At 41.4% G+C, this 21,501-nt stretch overlaps 1 protein-coding gene across 1 annotated transcript; it reads right to left on the bottom strand.

The window, feature by feature from the left end:
* Positions 1–3,891: 3,891 nt before the first annotated feature.
* LOC111959622 (ATP-dependent RNA helicase DDX18) lies at positions 3,892–17,371 on the bottom strand. The gene is made up of 14 exons (XM_023981329.2): positions 17,174–17,371; positions 16,480–16,668; positions 16,169–16,345; positions 15,041–15,176; positions 14,713–14,813; positions 13,458–13,657; positions 11,556–11,670; positions 11,298–11,437; positions 10,823–10,984; positions 9,199–9,351; positions 8,963–9,076; positions 8,772–8,828; positions 4,640–4,817; positions 3,892–4,431 (listed from the first exon to the last, which is right to left on the bottom strand). The coding sequence occupies exons 1-14, from the start codon at positions 17,361–17,363 to the stop codon at positions 4,286–4,288; spliced, it is 2,058 nt and encodes a 685-aa protein (XP_023837097.2). The 5' UTR covers positions 17,364–17,371; the 3' UTR covers positions 3,892–4,285.
* Between the last annotated feature and the right edge of the window lie 4,130 nt (positions 17,372–21,501).

Raw genomic sequence — 21,501 nt, 5'->3', positions numbered from 1 at the left:
TGTTGTTTAAGTGTTCCCTTTATTTTTTTGAGCAGTGTACTTGCGTACTATTGTTTGTACAGATGAACGTGGTACCTTCATGCGTTTGGAAATTGCTTCCAAGGATGAACCAGACTTGTGAGGTCTACAATTTTTTTCTGAGGCCTTCGCGTGATTTCTTTTGATTTTCCCATGATGTCAAGCAAAGATCACTGACTTTAAAGGTAGGCCTTGAAATACATCAACGGGTACACCTCCAATTGACTCAAATTATGTCAATTAGCCTATCAGAAGCTTCTAAAGCCATGACATAGTTTTCTGGAATTTTCCAAGATGTTTAAAGGCACAGTCAACTTAGTGTATGTAAACTTCTGATCAACTGGAATTGTGATACAGTGAATTATAAGTGAAATAATCTGTCTGTAAACAATTGRTGGAAAAATGACTTGTGTCYTGCACAAAGTAGATGTCCTAACCGACTTGCCAAAACTATAGTTTGTTAACAAGACATTTGTGGAGTGGTTGAAAAACGAGMTTCAATGACTCCAACCTAAGTGTATTTAAACCTCCGACTTCAACTGTACATATATACACACATATATATATATGTACATATACACACCACCCAAAACGGGGACTTGGCAAGTGAGAGGGCAAAGGGACATGTGCTGGCCACAGGTTTACTCCTATCTGTGCACGTGCATGCCACAGGCTCACTGTAACAAAGATGTGACAATTACTGATGTTCCATCAAACACGAATGATTTGACGGGTTATGACAAGTTCATGGCATTGATGAASATTGAGCTGCCCCGTGACAAGAGTACACTGTAGAGGGGGATGGGAGTGTAACCACCAGGGGAAAAGTCAGACCTAATGAAATGAAACTTCTGCCAAGAAACAGGAACAACCAGTTAGAGGCGAGGGCATCATAACATCTTCTATTACTCAGACACAGACMAAGCTTTGTCCTGGACTAGCAGGCTTGCACATTGGAAAATCTTCTTTGAATGTTTTTCAGACATTACCATGAATAGTGTAATATAACTTGTTGGTGGATATGACGTGTGGCACTGGCACCCCCATAAAAACTTGTTAGAGATCACGGCTCTGCTTGCTATTATGCTAGCATATACTATAATTATTTACCTATATCATGACCAGGTAATATTGTTTTAACACTTTGACACCCTGTGTCATAACCTGTCATAATATGGTCATAACACGGTCACAACCCATACATTTACACCTGTGTACATTTTATGMCTGGTTTTGACACCTACAGAAGTATCAAAACCCACATTTAGTCAAAAAAAAAATMTCCCTGGAAAGAAGTTCCCTTTTGTTWGAAAGMTTGTTTCTTTAATCCTTTGTTGTAAATAATTATTTATTCATGTTTTTTCCCCCATCACATTTGAAATAACTTGTAGAAAAAAACACTCCATGACACTGCCATGAAGCATTATTACCATCCTGTATCACTTTACTTGGATTAAGATAATACACTATGAAATGGTCAAACTTTATGACCATCATAATCATGTAAGTCAGATAGGTCTATCACGTACATGCCATTATATCAGTAAAAAAAAAGGGTGTCTTGTCCCGCACCTGAAATCTGCTCCCGTGCTCATGCCAGTATCAGCAACAGCATTTGGGTAGGTGCATGTCTGACATCAATGTGTGCACAATTACAATGATCATTTACAGTTGAAGTCAGAGGTTTACATACACCATAGCCAAATACATTTAAACTCAGTTTTTCACAATTCATGACATTTAATCATAGTAAAAATTCCCTGTCTTAGGTCAGTTAGGATCACCACTTTATTTTAAGAATGTGAAATGTCAGAATAATAAGAGAGAGAATTATTTATTTCAGCTTTTTTGTCTTTCATCACATTCCCAGTGGGTCAGAAGTTTACATACACTCAATTAGTATTTGGTAGCATTGCCTTTAAATTGTTTAACTTGGGTTAAACGTTACGCGTAGCTTCCACAATAAGTTTGGCCCATTCTCCTGACAGAGCTGGTGTAACTGAGTCAGGTTTGTAGCTCCGCTCACGCACGCTTTTTTAGTTCTGCCCACAAATTTTCTATGGGATTGAGGTCAGGGCTTTGTAATGGCCACTCCAATACCTTGACTTGTTGTCCTTAAGCCATTTTGCCACAACTTTGGAAGTATGCTTGGGGTCATTGTCCATTTGGAAGACTTATTTGCGACCAAGCTTTAACTTCTGACTGATGTCTTGAGATGTTGCTTCAATATATCCACATCATCTATTTTGTGAATTGCATAGTCCTCCTGTTAGCAAAGCACACTCACACATGATGCTCCCCCCCGTGCTTCACAGTTGGGATGGTGTTCTTCGGCTGCAAGCACCCCTTTTTTCCTCCAAACATAATGATGGTCATTATGGCCAAACATTTTATATTTTGGTTTCATCAGACCAGAGGACATTTCTCCAAAATTACAATCTTTGTTCCCTATGTGCAGTTGCAAACGGTAGTCTGGCTTTTATGGCGGTTAAGAGCAGTGGCTTCTTCCTTGCTGAGCTACCTTTCAGGTTATGTCGATATAGGACTAGTTTTACTGTGGATATAGATACTTTTGTACACTGTTTCCTCCAGCATCTTCACAGGGTCCTTTGCTGTTGTTCTGGGATTGATTTGCACTTTTCGCATCAGAGTACGTTCATCTCTTGTAGGAGACAGAACGCGTCTCCTTCCTGAGCGATATGATGGCTGCGTGGTCCCTGGTGTTTATAATTGCGTACTATTGTTTGTACAGATGAACGTGGTACCTTCAGGCGTTGGAAATTGCTCCCAAGGATGAACCAAACTCGTGTGAGGTCGACAATTGTTTCAGAGGTCTTGGCTGATTTCTTTTGATTTTCCCAGATACCAAGCAGAGGCACTGAGTTTGAAGGTAGGCCTTGAAATACATCCACAGGAACACCTCCAATTAACTCAAATTATGGAAGTTAGCCTATCAGAAGCTTCTAACGCCATGACATCATTTTCTGGAATTTTCCAAGATGTTTWAAGGCACAGTCAATTTAGTGTATGTAATCTTCTGACCCACTGGAATTGTGACAGTGAATTATGAGTGAAATAATCTGTCTGTAAATAATTATTGGAAAATGTATTTGTGTCATGCTCGAAGTAGATGTCCTAACAGACTTGCCAAAACTATAGTTTGTTATTAATAAATTTGTGGAGTGGTTGAAAAACAAGTTTTAATGACTCCAACCTAAGTGTATGTAAACTTCCGACATCAACTGTAACATGGCCAACTAAAAAACATTGTTGAATTTTAGGCTATGGTGTAATGCAATGTTTTACCTTGTGTGGTAGGTTTTGTGGATTGACACCTATGTAGGTGTCATAACCAACCATAACATGTAATACGTGTCATAACACGTCTAAATACATGCTTCATGACAGTATTACGACTATATAACAGGTTGACAAGTTTCTGTATGTCAGCAGTTATGAAATGTTATAACCATGTCATAACYTGTTGAGACGCTGGGTGTCAAGTGTTCGCAATATTATTTTGCACAACTGGACTACTGTCTTCAGACTGGTTCAGACCCATATCTTCACTACACCACCTATATTAAACCTGTGCTTGAATACACCGCCCCCATGTGGAACTTATGTCACTACATCCACTTGCTCAGGATCTCTTCAATGGTGCTCAGTTCCTCAAATTACACAAATGTTTTTTTGTTCTGGAAATTGGTTGCAATACCCTACCTATAATTATGAAGGACGCAAGTGCACTAACTCTTAGGCACAAAATGTATCAACAACTGAAAAGGCTTGTTTAAAYAAATATATAAATAAAAGTATACTATAAAATACGATGGTTGCAACGCTCTGAAATGCTGTGTGRCAACAACAGTGTGGGTGTATATAAACGTTTTAATTAGCCAGTAAAGTAGAAGGATGAAAATAATGGAAATACATTTATCAATGTACAGTTCTACATAAGTAAATCAAAGACAGTCCATGGTAAAATCCACATCTGCTGTGAGTAAAGGACTGCAGGGGCTGTCTCAACAGTTATTAGCCCACAGAGTCCTGTCACTACAGATACAAAGTACCTGTCCAGAAAGACAGGTGGAGGCATTGAAGCAGAAATTGGGCCTCCTACAGGTAGCAAGAGACTGTTCTAACACATACAAATAGGGAGCGAGACACGATGCCCATTACAMGGTCTCTAGATAAGATAGAGAGCGAGAGGGGAGTGCGTCCAGGTCAGGAAGCCATTTTGTAGTGGCCCCCCAAGGACCGCAGGTCAGCGTGAGAACTGCCTCTTGTCCCCATTTCCTCTGTTGACATGCTTGAAGATTTTAGCTTTGTGAGCGGGCTTGCCCTTCTGGTAGCCGAAGCCGCCGCCTCCACCCCTCTTCGTCATCTTCAGTCCTCCTTTGCTGTGAACGTCTGGAGAGGAGTGCTGGGTTAAGGGAAACACTGTACTGCACTGAATTGACCAATTGATATGACTTTTATCGTTACGACCTGGGGGGGGGGGGTCAGAGGGATGGAATAAAGGATGTTTGACAACAGACATTGACAAACAAAGTATGCAACCCTTCAGAAACGACATTGGTGAAAATATGCCCAGGCACTTGGACGTAGAAAAGGATACTGAGGTCGACGTAGGGAGGCACATTAAAGCCGAAAGACTGTGCCACCATGGGGAGGTTGAGCGTGTTGACACTGTAGATCGCTTTGAGGGAATGAGAGTCGTACGCCCGCACGTAGGACTTGTAGGCCTCCTGGGCTGACTTGTGCAGGTAGTAGTTCTTCTCAATCAGCTTATTCAGCTGCAAAAAAACAAATTGAGAAAACAGATTAAGGCTTGTCAGATAATTGCATACACTCCACTGCGTATTTATTTGGACAGTGAAGCTAAAACTTWATATTTGGTTCTATACCACAGCATTTTGGAATAGAGATCAAATGTTTATGTGAGGCGACAGTATAGAATGGCAACTTTTATTCGAGGGCATTTTCAAATAGTGCTTTCAGAAAGTATTCATACCCCTGAACTTATTCAACATTGTTGTGTTACAGTGCGGGTTCAAAATGGATTCAATATAAAAACAATTGTCCCCATCTACACACAAACTTTGAAAACTCTGCACACCTGGATTGTAAAATACTTGCTTTTTTTTTTTATTCTTCAAGCTCTGTGAAGTTGATTGTTGATAATTGCTAGACAGCCATTTTCAAGTCTTGCCATAGATTTAAACTGATTTAAGTCAACTGTAAAAATTCTATGTAGTCTTTGTAAGCAATTCCAGTGTAGATTTTGCCTTGTGTTCAAGGTTATTGTCTGCTGAAATGTGAATTTGTCTCGCAGTSGCTGTTGGAAAGCAGACTGAACATGGTTTTCCTCTAGGATTTTGCTTGTGCTTATAGCTGCATTCCGTTTATTTTTATCCTCACAAACTCCCTAGTACTTGCCGATTACGAGCATACCCATAACATGACGCAGCCACRACCATGCTTGAAAATATGAAGAGTGGTACTCAGTGATGTGCGGGATTCACCCCAAACATAACACTTTGTATTCAGGACAAAACGTGAATTTCTTTGCCACAGATTTTTGCAGTACTGTTTAAGTGCCTTGTTGCAAACAGGATGCATGTTTTGTAATAWTTTTTTTRTGTACAGGCTTCCRTTTCACTCTGTAATTTAGGTTAGTATTGTGGAGTAACTACAATATTGTTGATCCACCATCAGTTCTCATATCACAACCACTAAAACTCTGTTTTAAAATCACTATTGGCCCTGAGCAGTTTCCTTCCTCTCTGGCAACAGAGCTAAAGACACCTGTATCTTTGTAGTGACTGGCTGTATTGATACACCATCCAAAGTGTAATTAATAACTTCACCATGCTCAAAGGGATATTAAGTGCCTGTGCATTTATTTTATTTTTTTACACTACCAATTGGTGCCCTTGGTTTCTCKCCCCCCTGGTTTTTGTGATTGATTCTGTGCTTGACAATAACAACTCGATTGAGGGACCTTACAGATAATTCTGTGTGTGGGGTGCAGAGATGGGTAGTCATTCAAAAATCATGTTAACCACTCTTATTGAACACGGAATGAGTCCATGCAACTTGCAACAAATGAGATGTGTTAAGCACATTTTTAGTCCTGGAATTATTTTGCTTGCTATACCAAAGGGGTTGAATACTTATTGACTCAAGACATTTCAGCGGTAAATGTATTAATAAAAAAAATGTTCTACAAACAAATTTCCACTGACATTATGGGGTATTGRGAGTAGATCTGTGATAAAATCTAAATCATTTAAAATTCAGGCTGTAACAAAATYTGGAAAAAGTAAAGGGGTGTGAATAATATCTGAAGGCACTGTATATGTTCAACTGTTTAGAAATGAAAGCACAATGTATCTACCGTAATTTCCGGACTATAAGCCGCTACTTTTCCCCACGCTTTGAACCTCGCGGCTTATACAATGACGCGGCTAATTTATGGATTTTTTCCCGCTTTCACAAATTCATGCCGCCAAAAAACTGTGTGACGTAAATCGAGCGCGCTCAAACTTCCCATCATTCTGATTACGGTAGTCATTTTGTCACCCTCATCATGGCAAAGACACGGAGAAATGCATATMATGCAGCTTTCAAGTTGAAGGCGATCGTTCTGGCTGTTGGAAAAGGAAATAGAGCTGCTGCACGGGAGCTTGGCCTTAATGAGTCGATGATAAGATGTTGGAAACAGCAGTGTGAGGAACTGACTCGGTGCAGAAAGACAACAAAAGCTTTCAGAGGGAAGAAAAGCAGATGGCCCGACCTAGAAAATGAGCTTGAAGACTGGCTCAACACAGAGAGCAGACGGCCGAGGTGTTTCAACTGTGCAGATCCGACTGAAAGCCAAAACAATCGCCACCGCAATGAAGTTTGAGGATTTTAGAGGTGGACCATCGTGGTGTCTAAGATTTATGAGACGTAAAGGCCTGTCCATCAGGGTACGGACGAGTCTGTGTCAGCAGCTCCCTCCCGACTACGAGGAAAAKGTTTCAAACTTCCGCAAATTCACTGATGCAAAGATAGCGGAGCATTCCATCGGCCCGCACGACATCATAAATATGGATGAGGTTCCTCTGACGTTTGACCTGCCTCTCACTCGGACTGTCAACAGGAAAGGCGAATCATCCATCACGCTGAAAACAACTGGGCATGAAAAAACGCACTTCACCTGTGTTCTGAGCTGCACGGCATCGGGAGAAAAGCTTCCACCGATGTTGATTTTCAAACGCATGACGATGCCAAAAGAAAAATTCCCGAGAGGAATTGTTGTGAAAGTCAACAAGAAAGGATGGATGACGGAAAGCCTAATGCATGAATGGCATACAGAGTGTTACGGCAAGCGACCGGGAGGATTCTTTCACAAGAACAAGGCATTGCTCGTGTTGGACAGCATGAGGGCCCACATAACAGATTCTGTGAAAGAAGCCATCAAGAGGACAAACTCAATTCCAGCTGTGATTCCTGGGGGCACAACAAAGTATTTGCAGCCACTCGACATCAGTGTAAATCGTGCATTTAAGGTGGCGCTCCGTGTTCAGTGGGAGGCTTGGATGACAAGTGGGGAGAAATCCTTCACTAAAACGGGCCGCATGCGAAGAGCAACTTATGGTCAAGTCTGCCAGTGGGTCCTGACAGCGTGGAGCATTGTCAAAAGATCCACTATCATCAACGGGTTTCGAAAGGCTGGACTGCTGCGTGTTGAAGAGGGCAGCATGAGCTCAGCGGGGAATTTGCCTCCGGATGAAAGTGACGAGAGCGACAATGAAAACGATCCAACATCGGATGAAGCAATTCTGAGGCTATTCAACTCCGACACCGAAGGAGATGACTTCAGTGGTTTCAGTGCACAGGAGGAGGAAGATAGTGACCAATGACTTTCTTGGTAGGCTACTGTTTACTGCTATTAAAAAAATAAAAAATAAATTGTTACAAGCCGTGTTTCGTTAAAGCCTATTTATTTTTGTTACAAGCCGTGTTTCATTTAAAGGCTGTGTAAAGTTCATTTGTTTCAATGTACCGGTAAGCACCTGCGGCTTATAGACATGTACTCCCGCCCCCCTCCCGCTCAGCCCAGTCAAAACTGTTCGCTGCTCTGGCACCCCAATGGTGGAACAAACTCCCCCACGACGCCAGGTCAGCGGAATCAATCACCACCTTCCGGAGACACCTGAAACCCCACCTCTTTAAGGAATACCTAGGATAGGATAAAGTAATCCTTCTAACCCCCCCCCCCCTTAGAGTTAGATGCACTATTGTAAAGTGGTTGTTCCACTGGACATCATAAGGTGAATGCACCAACTTGTAAGTCGCTCTGGATAAGAGCGTCTGCTAAATGACTTAAATGTAATGTAAATGTAATGTGCGGCTTATTAATGTACAAAATACATATTTTTCTTTTTTAATTCAGTGGGTGCGGCTTATATTCAGGTGCGCTTAATAGTCCAGAAATTACGGTAGTCCCCTCATTTGTGTATAAAAAATTATATTCTTTACTGTCGCCTCAAAACATTTTATCTCCAATCCAAAATGCTTGAGTATAGAGCCAAATTAAAAGTTTTAGCTTCCTTGTCCAAATAAATACGTTGGGGAGTGTATYTAACAGAAGTTAACTCTGTTAACAGATCAATGAATTWGCCGTTGCAGTCCACGTGACAYATGTAATGTCAATTAGCTCTGATTCACATGCAGAAATAAAATGTGGATGAATATCTCACCTGACCCTGGATATCAGAGATCTTTGCCCAAGAGAATTCAAACTCACTCAAAGGAACCTGAGGCGAGATGAAAACACAATCTAAAATTTCAGTTTATAACATATCACTGCTGAAAGAATTAATCTTTTGCATGTTTTTCTTGGTTTTGCTGGGTTGAGGTAAGGTCAGAGATGGTTGGGTTAGGGTCCTACCTTGGCTTGTTTGAGGAAGCGCAGGAAGCCCAGCTCCTCTGGCCTGAGGATTAGGAGGGCGTGGCCTATGCCGTTGATCCCGCGAGCCGTTCTGCCCACCCTGTGGATGTATTCCTAGGAAAAGAGGGAAGAAATAAGGAAGAGGGAAAACAACGTGAATGCTTCGGCTAGAGATGCCTATAGGCTAGGCGTTATTTCTGGCTGCATGAAACAGTGTCTCGAACGTCACTAGGTACCTTGGGGTCATCTGGGGGGTCATATTGGACAATCCAGTCCACCTCAGGGATGTCCAGGCCTCTGGCCGCCACGTCTGTACACAGCAGGATGCCTGAGTCGGCGTTACAGAACTGGAAGAAGGTGGTGGTACGCTTGGTCTGCTTTTGCTTCCCCTGAGAGATCAAAGCAAAAGGAGATTAGACGTCAGCCACAGACAGCATTGACCACAGAGGATGCATGCTTCGGTTCGGTTGGCGAACTGAACGTGCATGCTAGCATACTCCCTTAAAAAGACCATCGCAATGCTAGCCGTGCCACTAGAGATTCTGGGTTCGAGTCCAGGCTTTGTCGCAGCCGGCCGCGACCGGGAGACCCATGGGACAATTGACCTAGTATCGTTAGGGGAGGGTTTGGCTGGCAGGGATGCCTTGCGCCATCACGCACTAGCGACTCCTGCGGCAGGCCGGGCGCACGCATGCTGACACAGTCACCAAGTGTACGGCGTTTCCTCCGACACATTTGTGCGGCTGGCTTCCAGGTTAAGTGGGCATTGCGTCAAGAAGCAGTGCAGCTTGGCTAGGTTGTGTTTCGGAAAATACATGGCTATCGACCTTTGCCTCTCCCGAGTCCGTACGGGAGTTGCAGCGATGAGACAAGACTAACTACCAATTGAATACCACGAAATCGGGGAGGAAAAAGGGTAAAAAAATAAAAGACCATCGCTTGAAAAATTAGATAAAGCAAAAATAGTAATGTTTGTCCATGAGACACCGTAGCCAAAACAGTCCGAATTAATCTAACTCAAGAAATCTGTCATCGATTGACATTTTTGCCAAGCATATTACAGCATATTACAGTACATGTTAATGTTTAATGCCACAGCACAATATTGTCATCGATTGACATTTTTGCCAAGCATATTACAGCATATTACAGTACATGTTAATGTTTAATGCCACAGCACAATATTTGGTCATATAATATTATAGCACATATCATTGTGCTAGAATGGTTTAAGGCCTTTAGACCCAATTGTGGAAATACCAGTCATCTCTGCAGCAGACAAATGAGAGAGAATGCCTTGTGGAGTCAGACTGGGGTTCACTGTAGCAAAGCTCAAATTGAGTCAGATAATAGCCCGAAAACTGCTGACAGAGTGTAGCCTGCAATATGTTGCTAGTCTTGGAACTAGCTTGCTGTTACTCAAGACACAGATTAATTACATTTTAGTTTGGTCGTAATTATCACCTGTGGTGTATATGGCTTGAGTGTCTTTTAGACTCAAAGGGCTCAGAATAACTTCCTGAGACAAGTGAATAAAGTGAGTTGGGTCATGTTCAGCAGGCACTAAACCGTCAGAAACGGGAAGGTACTATCTAAACTTGTCCTATAGAACACACATTTTTGGTTTCTTTTGCAAAACGCTTTGCTATGGTGTGCCCTAATGTTTACAACCCCGAGGGGTATACTACAAAGCAGGATTAAGGAGTTAGCCAGGTAACTTACCTAAATGTTATAAAATACATGTATATATATATTTTTTTAAAATATAAAGATAAGCATGAAATGAGCATGGTCTAATTGACTCAAGAACCCAACACACATAATAGTTGAGCTTTCTTAATGACAGAGGTGACAACTCACGTGGATGGCCATGACAGGCAGGTCAATGTAGTTGAGCAGCTCGTAGTGGAACTTGACCGACATGCAGGATGAGAAGAACACCATCAGCTTCTTGTTGCGGTTCTTCTTCAGGAAGGTGAAGAGCAGCATGAAGCGCTTCTCTGAGGGACACACCACATAGCCCTGAAAACCAAGACAACGTTTACATATCAGACCACGCATCCCTGAAGCACCAGAGACAACCGGAGAACCACATCCCTGTCTGATTCTAACTGATGTGAGGTTTACCTATAACCTTGCCGTGGATGAGACACGGTAAGGTCTCAAACGACCCAATACTCTAACCAAAAACATTAAAGCTTTGCTACTTTCAGATACTTTGAGTCTTGGGACAAGTGACGACTATCCGCTTAACTTAACTAGCTACAACAAGCGGACCCCCTGGCACGTCATGCACGAGTATCGTCACTCTGCAGCAGTGAGTCGTTTTGTTTACCTGCTCCAGGCCGTCCACGGTTGCATTGTCCTTGTTGTCGTCCACACCCACGTAGAGGGGCTCCTTCTTCAGGGAGATACGGGCCAGGTCCTCCACCTTACGGGTCTGGGTGGCCGAGAACAGCATGGTCTGCCTCCGCTCTGAGGAACAATGCACGTTGAACATGTTAAACACTGGGAGATACACAGAGACAAATAGCATCAAACTCCATGGTACAGTATGTGCAAAGACGTTTAAAGCCATGAGGTGGGTACATACTTGGCAGGAGTTTGATGATCTGCTTCAGCTCCTCCTCGAAGCCGACCTCCAGGATACGGTCAGCTTCGTCAATAATCAGACACTGGAGGTTCTTATACATGAAGCCGGCAGTATTCTACAGAGAGCAAGGGGGTGGAGAGAAAACAATGAAAAAAGTCCAGGACTGAACGTGTGCAAAAATCTAGGTCCGACCCCATTTCGTCGAGTGGTCCATTATTTGGTCGACAGATTTGTTTTGTCGAGTGGTCGCAAATTAATTGTATTTATTTTATGGCAGACACACTTGTCTGATTCACACCTCTCTCAGCGGACTGATCCATTGTGGAGGCTGCAGGGATGGCACAGTCTAGCACAGGCATCGCAAGCAATTTGATAACATTTTGGAAATAAGTGAAATTGCATTGGTTTCAAAATTGCATTGGTTTTCCATAAATGGCTACTGCTTTGGACCTGACACCGTTTGAGAGTATTCCTTTGGTCTACAGTATGTGAAGATGTGTCTTTGGTATATTAAAAAAATGTTGAGTCAAGGAGGGGCTGTGAGGCTAAGATGCACAAGGCGTGTCTCTCCCCAGAATGTGCTCTCCTGACAGTTTTTGCACATTCATTGTTTCATAACTTCATTGAATGAATTGTTTGAGTGTTAGTGTCTATCAATTCCCCATTACTTATATATCACCAGTCGTACATTTACTGTTAATCCCCATCATTTTGAATCTACAATGTTTGTTGGTTATGGTAACTACTGTTAATGCATTCAATATACTATTACAGTCGTTTACCGTTCTCATTGTCGGAGTGGACACGTTATTTGCTCAAAACTTGTTTAATTTCGGAGTCTTGTCAATTTATTAAATCGTCTTTTGTTTGGAGCGCTCCTGTCAATGTTGAGTAAGAACGCACKACTGACTACGCGTCGGAGTAGGCGACCTGGCCTGTGAGCAAACYTAGAAATGTGCCCATTTGGGGACGTCTGATAGTATTTCTGATTGTCGTCACTCACCACCAAAGTGGAGCTTCTCAAAAAGCAAGTTAGCAAAGTCTGTTTTTACTTGCATTGAATGACAATTAGGGCTGCCCGACAATTTGTGTGTGTGTTGTGGACCGAGTGTGATTTGTTCTTTCGACCAATCGATTGGTCAACATTTTAAAATGTGTATTTTTCCATATATAGACACACCCTATGTTTGAATAAAATAAACGATATGTAGGCGACTGAACTTGACTGAAAACTTTTAATCGCAGTGCTTAAAGTAAGAAATCATTGAAGAGGGAGCAGAGATCAATACAGCCTAATCAGAAAGGAAAAAAATAAAAATAAATAACTGTTCCGGACCATCCTCCTCCCGCTGCTGGCCTTCGCAGATTCTGCCATTACGCTCCTGAAGTTTCCGTCAACCTTTTCCAATTGGAGTGCAAGTTATCGTACCATTKCTACTAATCTGCGTGCCAGTTACGATTTTCATGGAACAGTTTGATTTATAATAAAGCCTTCATATCTCAAAATCAATGTCACGTGGTTCATCAAAATTCCATCTTAAAGTAACTTATATTGCTATTGCCAACTCTATGCGCTGCATGAGGCAAATGGTCACACCAGATACTGACTGGTTTGCTGATCCACGCCCTACCTTTTTTTTTGGGGGGGGGGGGATCTGATCAACAGATGCATATCTGTATTCCCAGTCATGCGAAATCCATAGATTATGGCCCAATTTATTTATTTAAATTGATCGATTTCCTTATATGAACTGACACAGTAAAACCTTGAAAGGGTTGCGTTTATATCTTTTCCCCCCAGTGTACAATCTGATCCTTAGTCAACATTGCGGTGCTCAGAGGTTACCTGGTCCCAACTTTGATATATATGAATACAGTTACTGTTCTTATCACCATGGTTACCTGGAGGTGGTCAAGCAGTCTGCCGGGCGTGGCCACCAGGATGTTGACGCCATTGGCCAGCCTCTGGGCCTCGGCCGTACGGTTGCTGCCGCCCATGATCAGGCCGAAGGTGTGCACGTGGTGGGTCATCAGCTCCTTCATCACGCCGTACGTCTGCATGGCCAACTCGCGCGTTGGGGACAAGATTACCACGCCTGTACCTTAGGATAGTGGGGAGCAGGGCTGCGTCTCAGGCACATTTCAGTTCAGTTCCAAGGCCCTTTCTTTAGAGTCTAGACCCTACACCATTGATGTTAACAGAGCTAGTAAGACTGGATGGGTGAAAGGTAATGAGGGAAATTGTGCCTAGTCTACTGGAGAGTTGAGTCAAAAACATTGCCATATTTCTTACTCCTACCCAGTCCTTTCATATCTGAACACCTAAAAAAGGTGTCTACACACTCCACGGAGACAATAGATACAGCGCAGTGCTGAAATTTTGTTTTTAGTCACAAAAGGGGCGGCTCCTTGCAATATGCGTCGCCATTCAACATACTTTTGTGCTACCTGAAAATTAAAAAGTGCCTTATTCCTTGCGGAGCCGTCGCTCGGTTCCTTGATCTGATCAACAGGCTACGCATGAAAGTAGCATTGATAACCAAATAAAACCCCAGCAACTGTTCAAACAATAAACCAAACATTGTTGCCTTATTAGAATCCACCCCAAAAGGTATTTTGTTGTGAAGTAATAACTACTACTACACGGTAAAAACAGCTGGTAGCCAAGTGCCTTCTCTATTTTTAGCTGATATGGAAGCAAATACATTGAAGATGCATATTAAATTGGGATAATGTTTTAAGTTACACAGGCGAGTAGGCGAAAAAAATATCRGCCAGGACTAATTATTTCACATGGGTGACATGTGGGATGCTAAGTAACCTACACCTTACTGGCAGGCACAAAACATGGTCATGGAAATCAAACATTAACTTTCATTACATGTAGGCCTAGCTATTATTTAAATATGCACTTAGTTCTTTTTGATTTAGCTTACAGCAGTGATGATGTTTTCAACAGAAAAATCTCTGCCATCACCCCCTTGTGAACTTTGCTATTTGGGAGAAACGCATGGACCGGCGAGGTATCATGTTACCAAAATGTGTCCACTGCTCCAAAAATCCATAGATATATGCACGTGAAGCTTGTAGCATTATGATGCAGAATGTTTATAACATTGAACCAATATAGACGGTTGAAGCAATCTACTAATCTTACCATTTCTGGGCATGAACTTAAGTTTGTAGATGAGCTCYATGGAGGGGATGAGGAAGGCCAGAGTTTTACCACTGCCAGTCTTAGCAGCAGCCAGGATATCTCTAGAAGAGTCAAAATATATATAAAAGGGAGTCATSTATCAAGTCAAAACAATATTAGCCTACTCAGTCCTTTATCAGTCCTGTAGGGCTGATTCTAGGATGCAAGTCACCAACTTTTGGTGGTCCTGCATGGATTTTTACAGAGCTCTGCTTTAGACATGCAGTGATACATGAACAGGTGGTGATTCCGCCTAACATGAAACTTGGGAGATAAACTGTAGGCGTACCTTCCCTCCAGTAGGGGCTGTATGCTTTTGTGTTGGATCTCAGTCATGTGCTCAAAGCCCATCTCCTTCACACCCTTCAGAGTGTTCTCACTCACCAGAGGCGCCAGAGAGGCAAACAGCGTGTCCTCAAACGCACCTGAAACACAGAAACCACAGTTAACAGTTCCCACCTCTGTGGGTTTTGGCATGGAAGGGCTCTAGTCTAGCACTAACCCATAGGGATGGGCACGGTTATTCTAATATCCAAACTGACATTTGTATTCGAATAGGCCTACTTGCGAGAGTAGGTCGATTCATAAAATAAAAATCACAGACCTAGCTTAACAATGAGAAGGCTTTGTCTCAATTAAATAAAATGATCGATGTGACARTGCTACACACAATGACATTTGAAATGCTCAATAAAAAGCGCCCAATAAAAAGACATAGGCTTCCGTATAGCCTACACAAGTTCCATGCGTTGCGTGTAGCTTGTTGGCAATACAGTCAGAGGCACCACGTGAAGTGGGAGATCACTAATCAATGACAAATGGAAGCAAAATTACATAATTAAGTTAGATAAATGAGAAGGCGTAGGCGACAATGAACAACTGACAGGTAGGCTGTGGTTTATTCTGAATGGAATGTTGTAGACAAGGAACGGGGAGCGCAGTCAAATAGCCTAAACTATTCTAGTTGGCTAGCTTCTTTACATAGTTTTGATGCAGTAGAGACAGGCACTGCCAGATGGGATGATAGATAACCTATGCCATTTACAAACCTTTTCACCCCTCTCCCTCTGGTGTCTCACACCGCTGGCCCCTGCCCAACTTGCTTAAAGTTACAAAAAAAACTAACCTTTATTCTAAATAGTGAAATGATTTTAAATGCCCATCCCTACTAACACAGAACACGGCAAGTAGACTGACTGGGGATTACCTACAGTAAAGGACCATGGTTACCAGGAAGATAAAACACAGACTATTATACATATTTGTATGCTGGCAGAGGCTCAATTGTAAATAGTTCCTGGCCCATATCTAAGACTGAGAAATGATTGCTACACAACATGCACAACTGACAAGGCTAACATTTGGTTGTGTAAAGGCCTCTGATTGACCAATGTCTATGTCATTGAACATGGAATACCTGTCAAGCCAGATGGGAGCTCTGGTTCATCTTCCTCCTCATTTTCCTCAAGCTTCTCTCCTTCCCCATCCTCACTTCCCTCTTCATCATCCTCCCCCTCATCTCCCTGTTCAAGAGGCTGTGTGGGTTTTTCTGTGGTCTGATCAGCATCCTCCTCCTTCTTCGCTTTTTTCACACCTACATTAGGAACATTAAATATTCTTTGACATGGACAAGATTCACTAACTTGGGAAACGGACACTTTAAGCCATTTACCCCTTGAATGGTTCAACAACCATTCTAATAAACGACTGAGTGGTACACAACATTACCTGGCTGTTCAGTGGTGTTGAGCTTTCTTTTATTTTTCTTCTTGACAAAATGTTCTGTGTCCACCTTCGCCGACACATTCTTCTCTTTTTGCTGCTTATTCGTGGGTTTGGCATTCTGTGGCTTTGATATTGCTGTGGCCACCTGACTCCTTTCATCACAACACTCATCTGGAAGTCCGTTTGCGTCGTCTGTGAATAACGTAAGTCACACAGAATAATATATATATTTTTTTAATCACATCAACTAGGCTATCATTCAACGAACTAGCTACGTGGCAGCTAACTGACTAACTGGCAACTTCATTCAAATATGGCAGATATCAATAACGGGAAGAGAATTCAACGTCTCAAAACCAACAATGTACAACAATGTTTCGCTTGTGTCTAAGATTAGAAACACATTAAAACAATTAAAAGCAGTACTGTAGTAACTAGCTATAAAAACACCACAAGTTAACTGAAAGGAGATCATGTTCATTAACTCGTTACAATCGTTGGTTTAGCTACGTGTATTAACTAAAATACTGTCTTTTAAAGCGTGATTTCCGATATAGACAACTCTGCAGAGACATACTAGCTAGTTAAGGTAGCTAACATAGGCAAAGGCTACTTGGCCTTGCTTCGAGGTGGGCTAGCGCGATAAAGTGWCAATACAACTTGTCGACAATGATTTCAGTACTGGAAAAACAGTTACCATTATCTTCCTCCTTTTTCCGTTTCTGAAGTAGRTTTCGCTCTTTGTTCTTTTCGCTTCTTTTCTGGATTTTCTGCCGAAGAAGCCTCATCTGAAGATCTGCCATGATTGCAGCTGAGCACGCACACACGTGGAACTCTTCTTCTTCGGTGGCGTTTATCGGTGATTGGCATCCAACGTTATGGTGCATTACCGCCCCCTACTGTACTGGAGTCTGGGCCAGGGATAAACTCAATTTTACCTGGCAGCCCCGTTGCTCTTAATTAAAAAAGAGAACGAAAGTTACCCCTTGACTTATTCCAAAAAAATGTGTGCTACAGCCTGAATTCAAAATCGAATTAATATGTTTTTCTCAGCCATCAATGCACAATACCCCATAATGACAGTGAAAATGTTTTTAGAAATGTTTGCAAATTTATTGAAAATGAAATACAGAAACATCTCATTTACATAAGTAATCACACAATATTTTGTAGAAGCACCTGGGTAAGCCTCTAAGAGCTTTCAATACCAGGATTGTGCAATATTTTCCCATTCATATTTTAACAATTCTTKAAGGTCTGTCAAAATTGATTGTTGATWATTGCTAGACAACCATTTTCAGGTCTTGCCCACCACCAACAGGTGCCCTTCTTTGCAAGGCAATGTAAAACCTCCCTGGTCTTTGTGGTTGAATCTGTGTTTGAAATTCACTGCTCAACTGAGGGACCTTACAGATAACTATATGTGTGGGTTACAGAGATGAGGTAGTCATTCAAAAATCATGTTAAACACTATTATTGAACACGGAGTGAGTCCATGAAACTTATGTGACCTGTTAAGCAAATTGTTACTCCTGAACTTAAGGGGTTTAATACTTACTGACTCAAGACATTTCAGCTTTTCATTTTTTATTAATTCCTAAAAAATTAGACAAACATAATTCCACTTTGACATTATGGGGTACTGTGTGTAGGTCAGTGACAAAAAAATCTGAATTTAATACAAAATCAAAATCTATCTTTCAGCGAAAGGAGGTTACAATAACAATGTCGAAGGTGAAGTATCACCGCATTGAAAACTGCAAAGGACTACACCGAAATCCCAGAACTTCTGGAGAGCAGTGTTTACAAGACTGGGTTCTCAAATCGGACTACCAAAGAGATTGATCCTGACATCAGATGTCCCAAGCCTTCCTGAAGTGACACCACCAACAACGGCTGAGCAGCTACAACTTCGAGGAGATGTCGCCACGCAACACAGTGTGCAGTAAGCACACCTTTGAGCTGGGAAGGACCTGAGCTTTCCTTGTTGTCAGACTTGGTCATTCCCGGGAAGTGAGAAAACCTACAGAGTACTCAGAATTATTGATGAAAGAGGTGGCCTACAGCCAAGCATATAAATCATAGAAATAAGGGAAGTTTGTGTGGGCAACAATACTTGTGAATTTTTTWAATCATTATTGTACTTTTGGAATGGTTTTTAAATGATTTACTAAACTGTTCTCCCGTCAGACAAAATGAAATGGATCTATTTATATAATGAATAAATTCGGAGGGCAGAAATGATTAAATATTAAAGCATTAGACCTCTCACTAAAGGCTTCAGTCATACAAAAGTTATACTGAAATCCAAACTGGTTCTCTAGCAAATTAGTAAGAATGTCTCACCCTGTGTTCAAGAAAGGTCTTTTTCCCCTTTATTCAGATTACAACCTCTCACTTTCAGTTATTTGAAAAGGAAATAATCTCCCAAATATCGCTATTTTTAAAACAAGCCATAGAAAGTTGGTTGCAATTTCAGTTTAATCCACCAAAAAAGACAGAACAAATAATACAACAAATATTGTGGTTAAACTCAAATATACTAATTGATAAATAAAACATTATTTTATTTATTTTTTAACAAAGGTATAATCTTCGTAAATGATATCATAAATACGACTGGTGGAGTTATGTCACACATGTAGTTAACAAAAATAAATGGGAATGTCTGCTCTACTCAAAATTACAACCAACCAATTACGGCWTTACCACAAAAATGGAAGAGGAAAATGGAAGGGGGAGTAAGTAAGGAGCTTGTCTGTCGGGCCTGAATTAAAGACCATAACTGGTTAAAGAAAATTCTGATAAATAAAAAAATAAAAAGTATAGCAGTTTCATTTAAGGACCAAAAAATGTACAGCCGTGCCATATAGATTGTAAAATAGTTGGGAAGAGATTTTTGAAGTACCGATTCCATGGCACATGGTTAATGAACTGATATGCAAAACCGGTGTCCGGTGTTGTGCCGAAAATCTCCCCCCTGCCAGAATCTCCCCCTTCGCGTGAACGCGCACATACTCAATTCTTAATTGCTGCGACTTGCTTGCTAGTTGAGATTTACATACACTCAATTAGTATTTGGTAGCATTGCCTTTAAAATGTTTAATTTGGGTCAAACGTTTTGGCTAGTCTTCCACAAGCTTCCCACAATAAGTTGGGTGAATTTTGGCCCATTCCTTCTGACAGAGCTGGTGTAACCGAGTCTGGTTTTTAGGCATCCTTGCTCGCACACACTGTTTCAGTACTGCCCACAAATGTTCTATAGGATTGAGGTCAGGGCTTTGTGATGGCCACTCCAATACCTTGAACCATTTTGCCACACCTTTGGAAGTATGCTTGGGGTCATTGTCCATTTGGAAGACGCATTTGAGACCAAGTTTTAACTTCCTGACTGATGTCTTGATGTCTCAATATATCCACATCATTTCCCCTCCTCATGATGCCATCTATTTTGTGAAGTGCACAAGTCCCTCCTGCAGCAAAGCAACCCCACAACATGATGCTGCCACCCTTGTTCTTCACGGTTGGGATGGTGTTCTTCGGGTTGCAAGCCTCCCCCTTTTTCCTCCAAACAGTTGAAAACCGTAGTCTGGCTTTTTTTATGGTGGATTTGGAGCAGTGGCTTCTTCCTTGCTGAGCGGACTTTCAGGTTATGCCAATATAGGACTCGTTTTACTGTGGATATAGATACTTTTGTACCTGTTTCCTCCAGCATCTTCACAAGGTCCTTTGGAAGGTCCTTCAGGCGTTTGGAAATTGCTCCCAAGGATGAACCAGACTTGTGGAGGTCTACAAATGTTTTGCTGAGGTCTTGACTTATTTATTTTGATTTTCCCATGATGTCAAGCAAAGAGGCACCGAGTTTGAAGGTAGGCCTTGAAATACATCCACAGGTACACCTCCAATTGACTCAAATGATGTCAATTAGCCTATCAGAAGCTTCTAAAGCCATGACATCATTTTCTGGAATTTTCCAAGCTGTTTAAAGGCACAGTCAACTTAGTGTATGTAAACTTCTGACACACTGGAATTGTGATACCGTGGAATTTATAAGTGAAATAATGCTGTTAGTAAACAATTGTTGGGAAATTACTTGTGTCATGCACAAAGTAGATGTCCTAACCGACTTGCCAAAACTAGTTTGTTAACAAGAAATTTGTGGAGTGATTGAAAAACGAGTTTTAATGACTCCAACCTAAGTGTATGTAATCTTCCGACTTCAACTGTATGTATGTATGTATGTATGTATGTATGTATGTATGTATGTATGTATGTATGTATGTATGTATGTATGTATGTATTTTAACAAAGGTATAATCTTCGTAAATGATATCATAAATACGACTGGTGGAGATATGTCATACATGCAGCTAACTAAAACATATGGAAATGTCTGCTCTACCCAAAATTACAACCAATTGRGGCATTACCACAAAAAATATATATGGGGGATGGAAGTAATGCAGACAATTACATTGATGGAAGCTACAATCTATATTCAATATTAAAGCTGATCTACCCCCTAAAAAAATGATTAAAATCTTCTTCCTAGATAACAATGCTCCTGACGGTTTACACTTCAAATTAGCAGACCAACAGGTGGGTAGAGATACCAGAAAGACGGATGGACTACCCTGGTGTAATTACAGTACAAAACAAGTCCCTCCGATTACACAGATCAYGTCAAATAGATTTATTAGGGAGATAAACAAGAATACAAGGTAGTCTCTGTAACCTACCTCAAAATAACAAAAGCACAGTGTAAGGGAAACATTCTGATTAAGTACCGAACTAATATCATCCAGACCAAGGAAAAATGAACAGAAAATGAAACAAAGTTATCACCAAATTGAGTATTTTTCTTAATTGGGATCCAAATTAAAAATAAAGTACAGTGTAGTCGTGGAAAGTGTTTAACTGTTATGTAAACATACTTGGCGACTTACAGTAGTGAGTGCATACATTTTCATATTATTGTTTTTTGTACTGGGGAATGCTGGCATTGCAAGCGCCATGCCCTACCAA

Source organism: Salvelinus sp. IW2-2015, linkage group LG36, assembly GCF_002910315.2.
Source record: "Salvelinus sp. IW2-2015 linkage group LG36, ASM291031v2, whole genome shotgun sequence".
Taxonomy (NCBI): domain Eukaryota; kingdom Metazoa; phylum Chordata; class Actinopteri; order Salmoniformes; family Salmonidae; genus Salvelinus; species Salvelinus sp. IW2-2015.
This window is presented reverse-complemented; position numbering and strand designations above follow the sequence as displayed.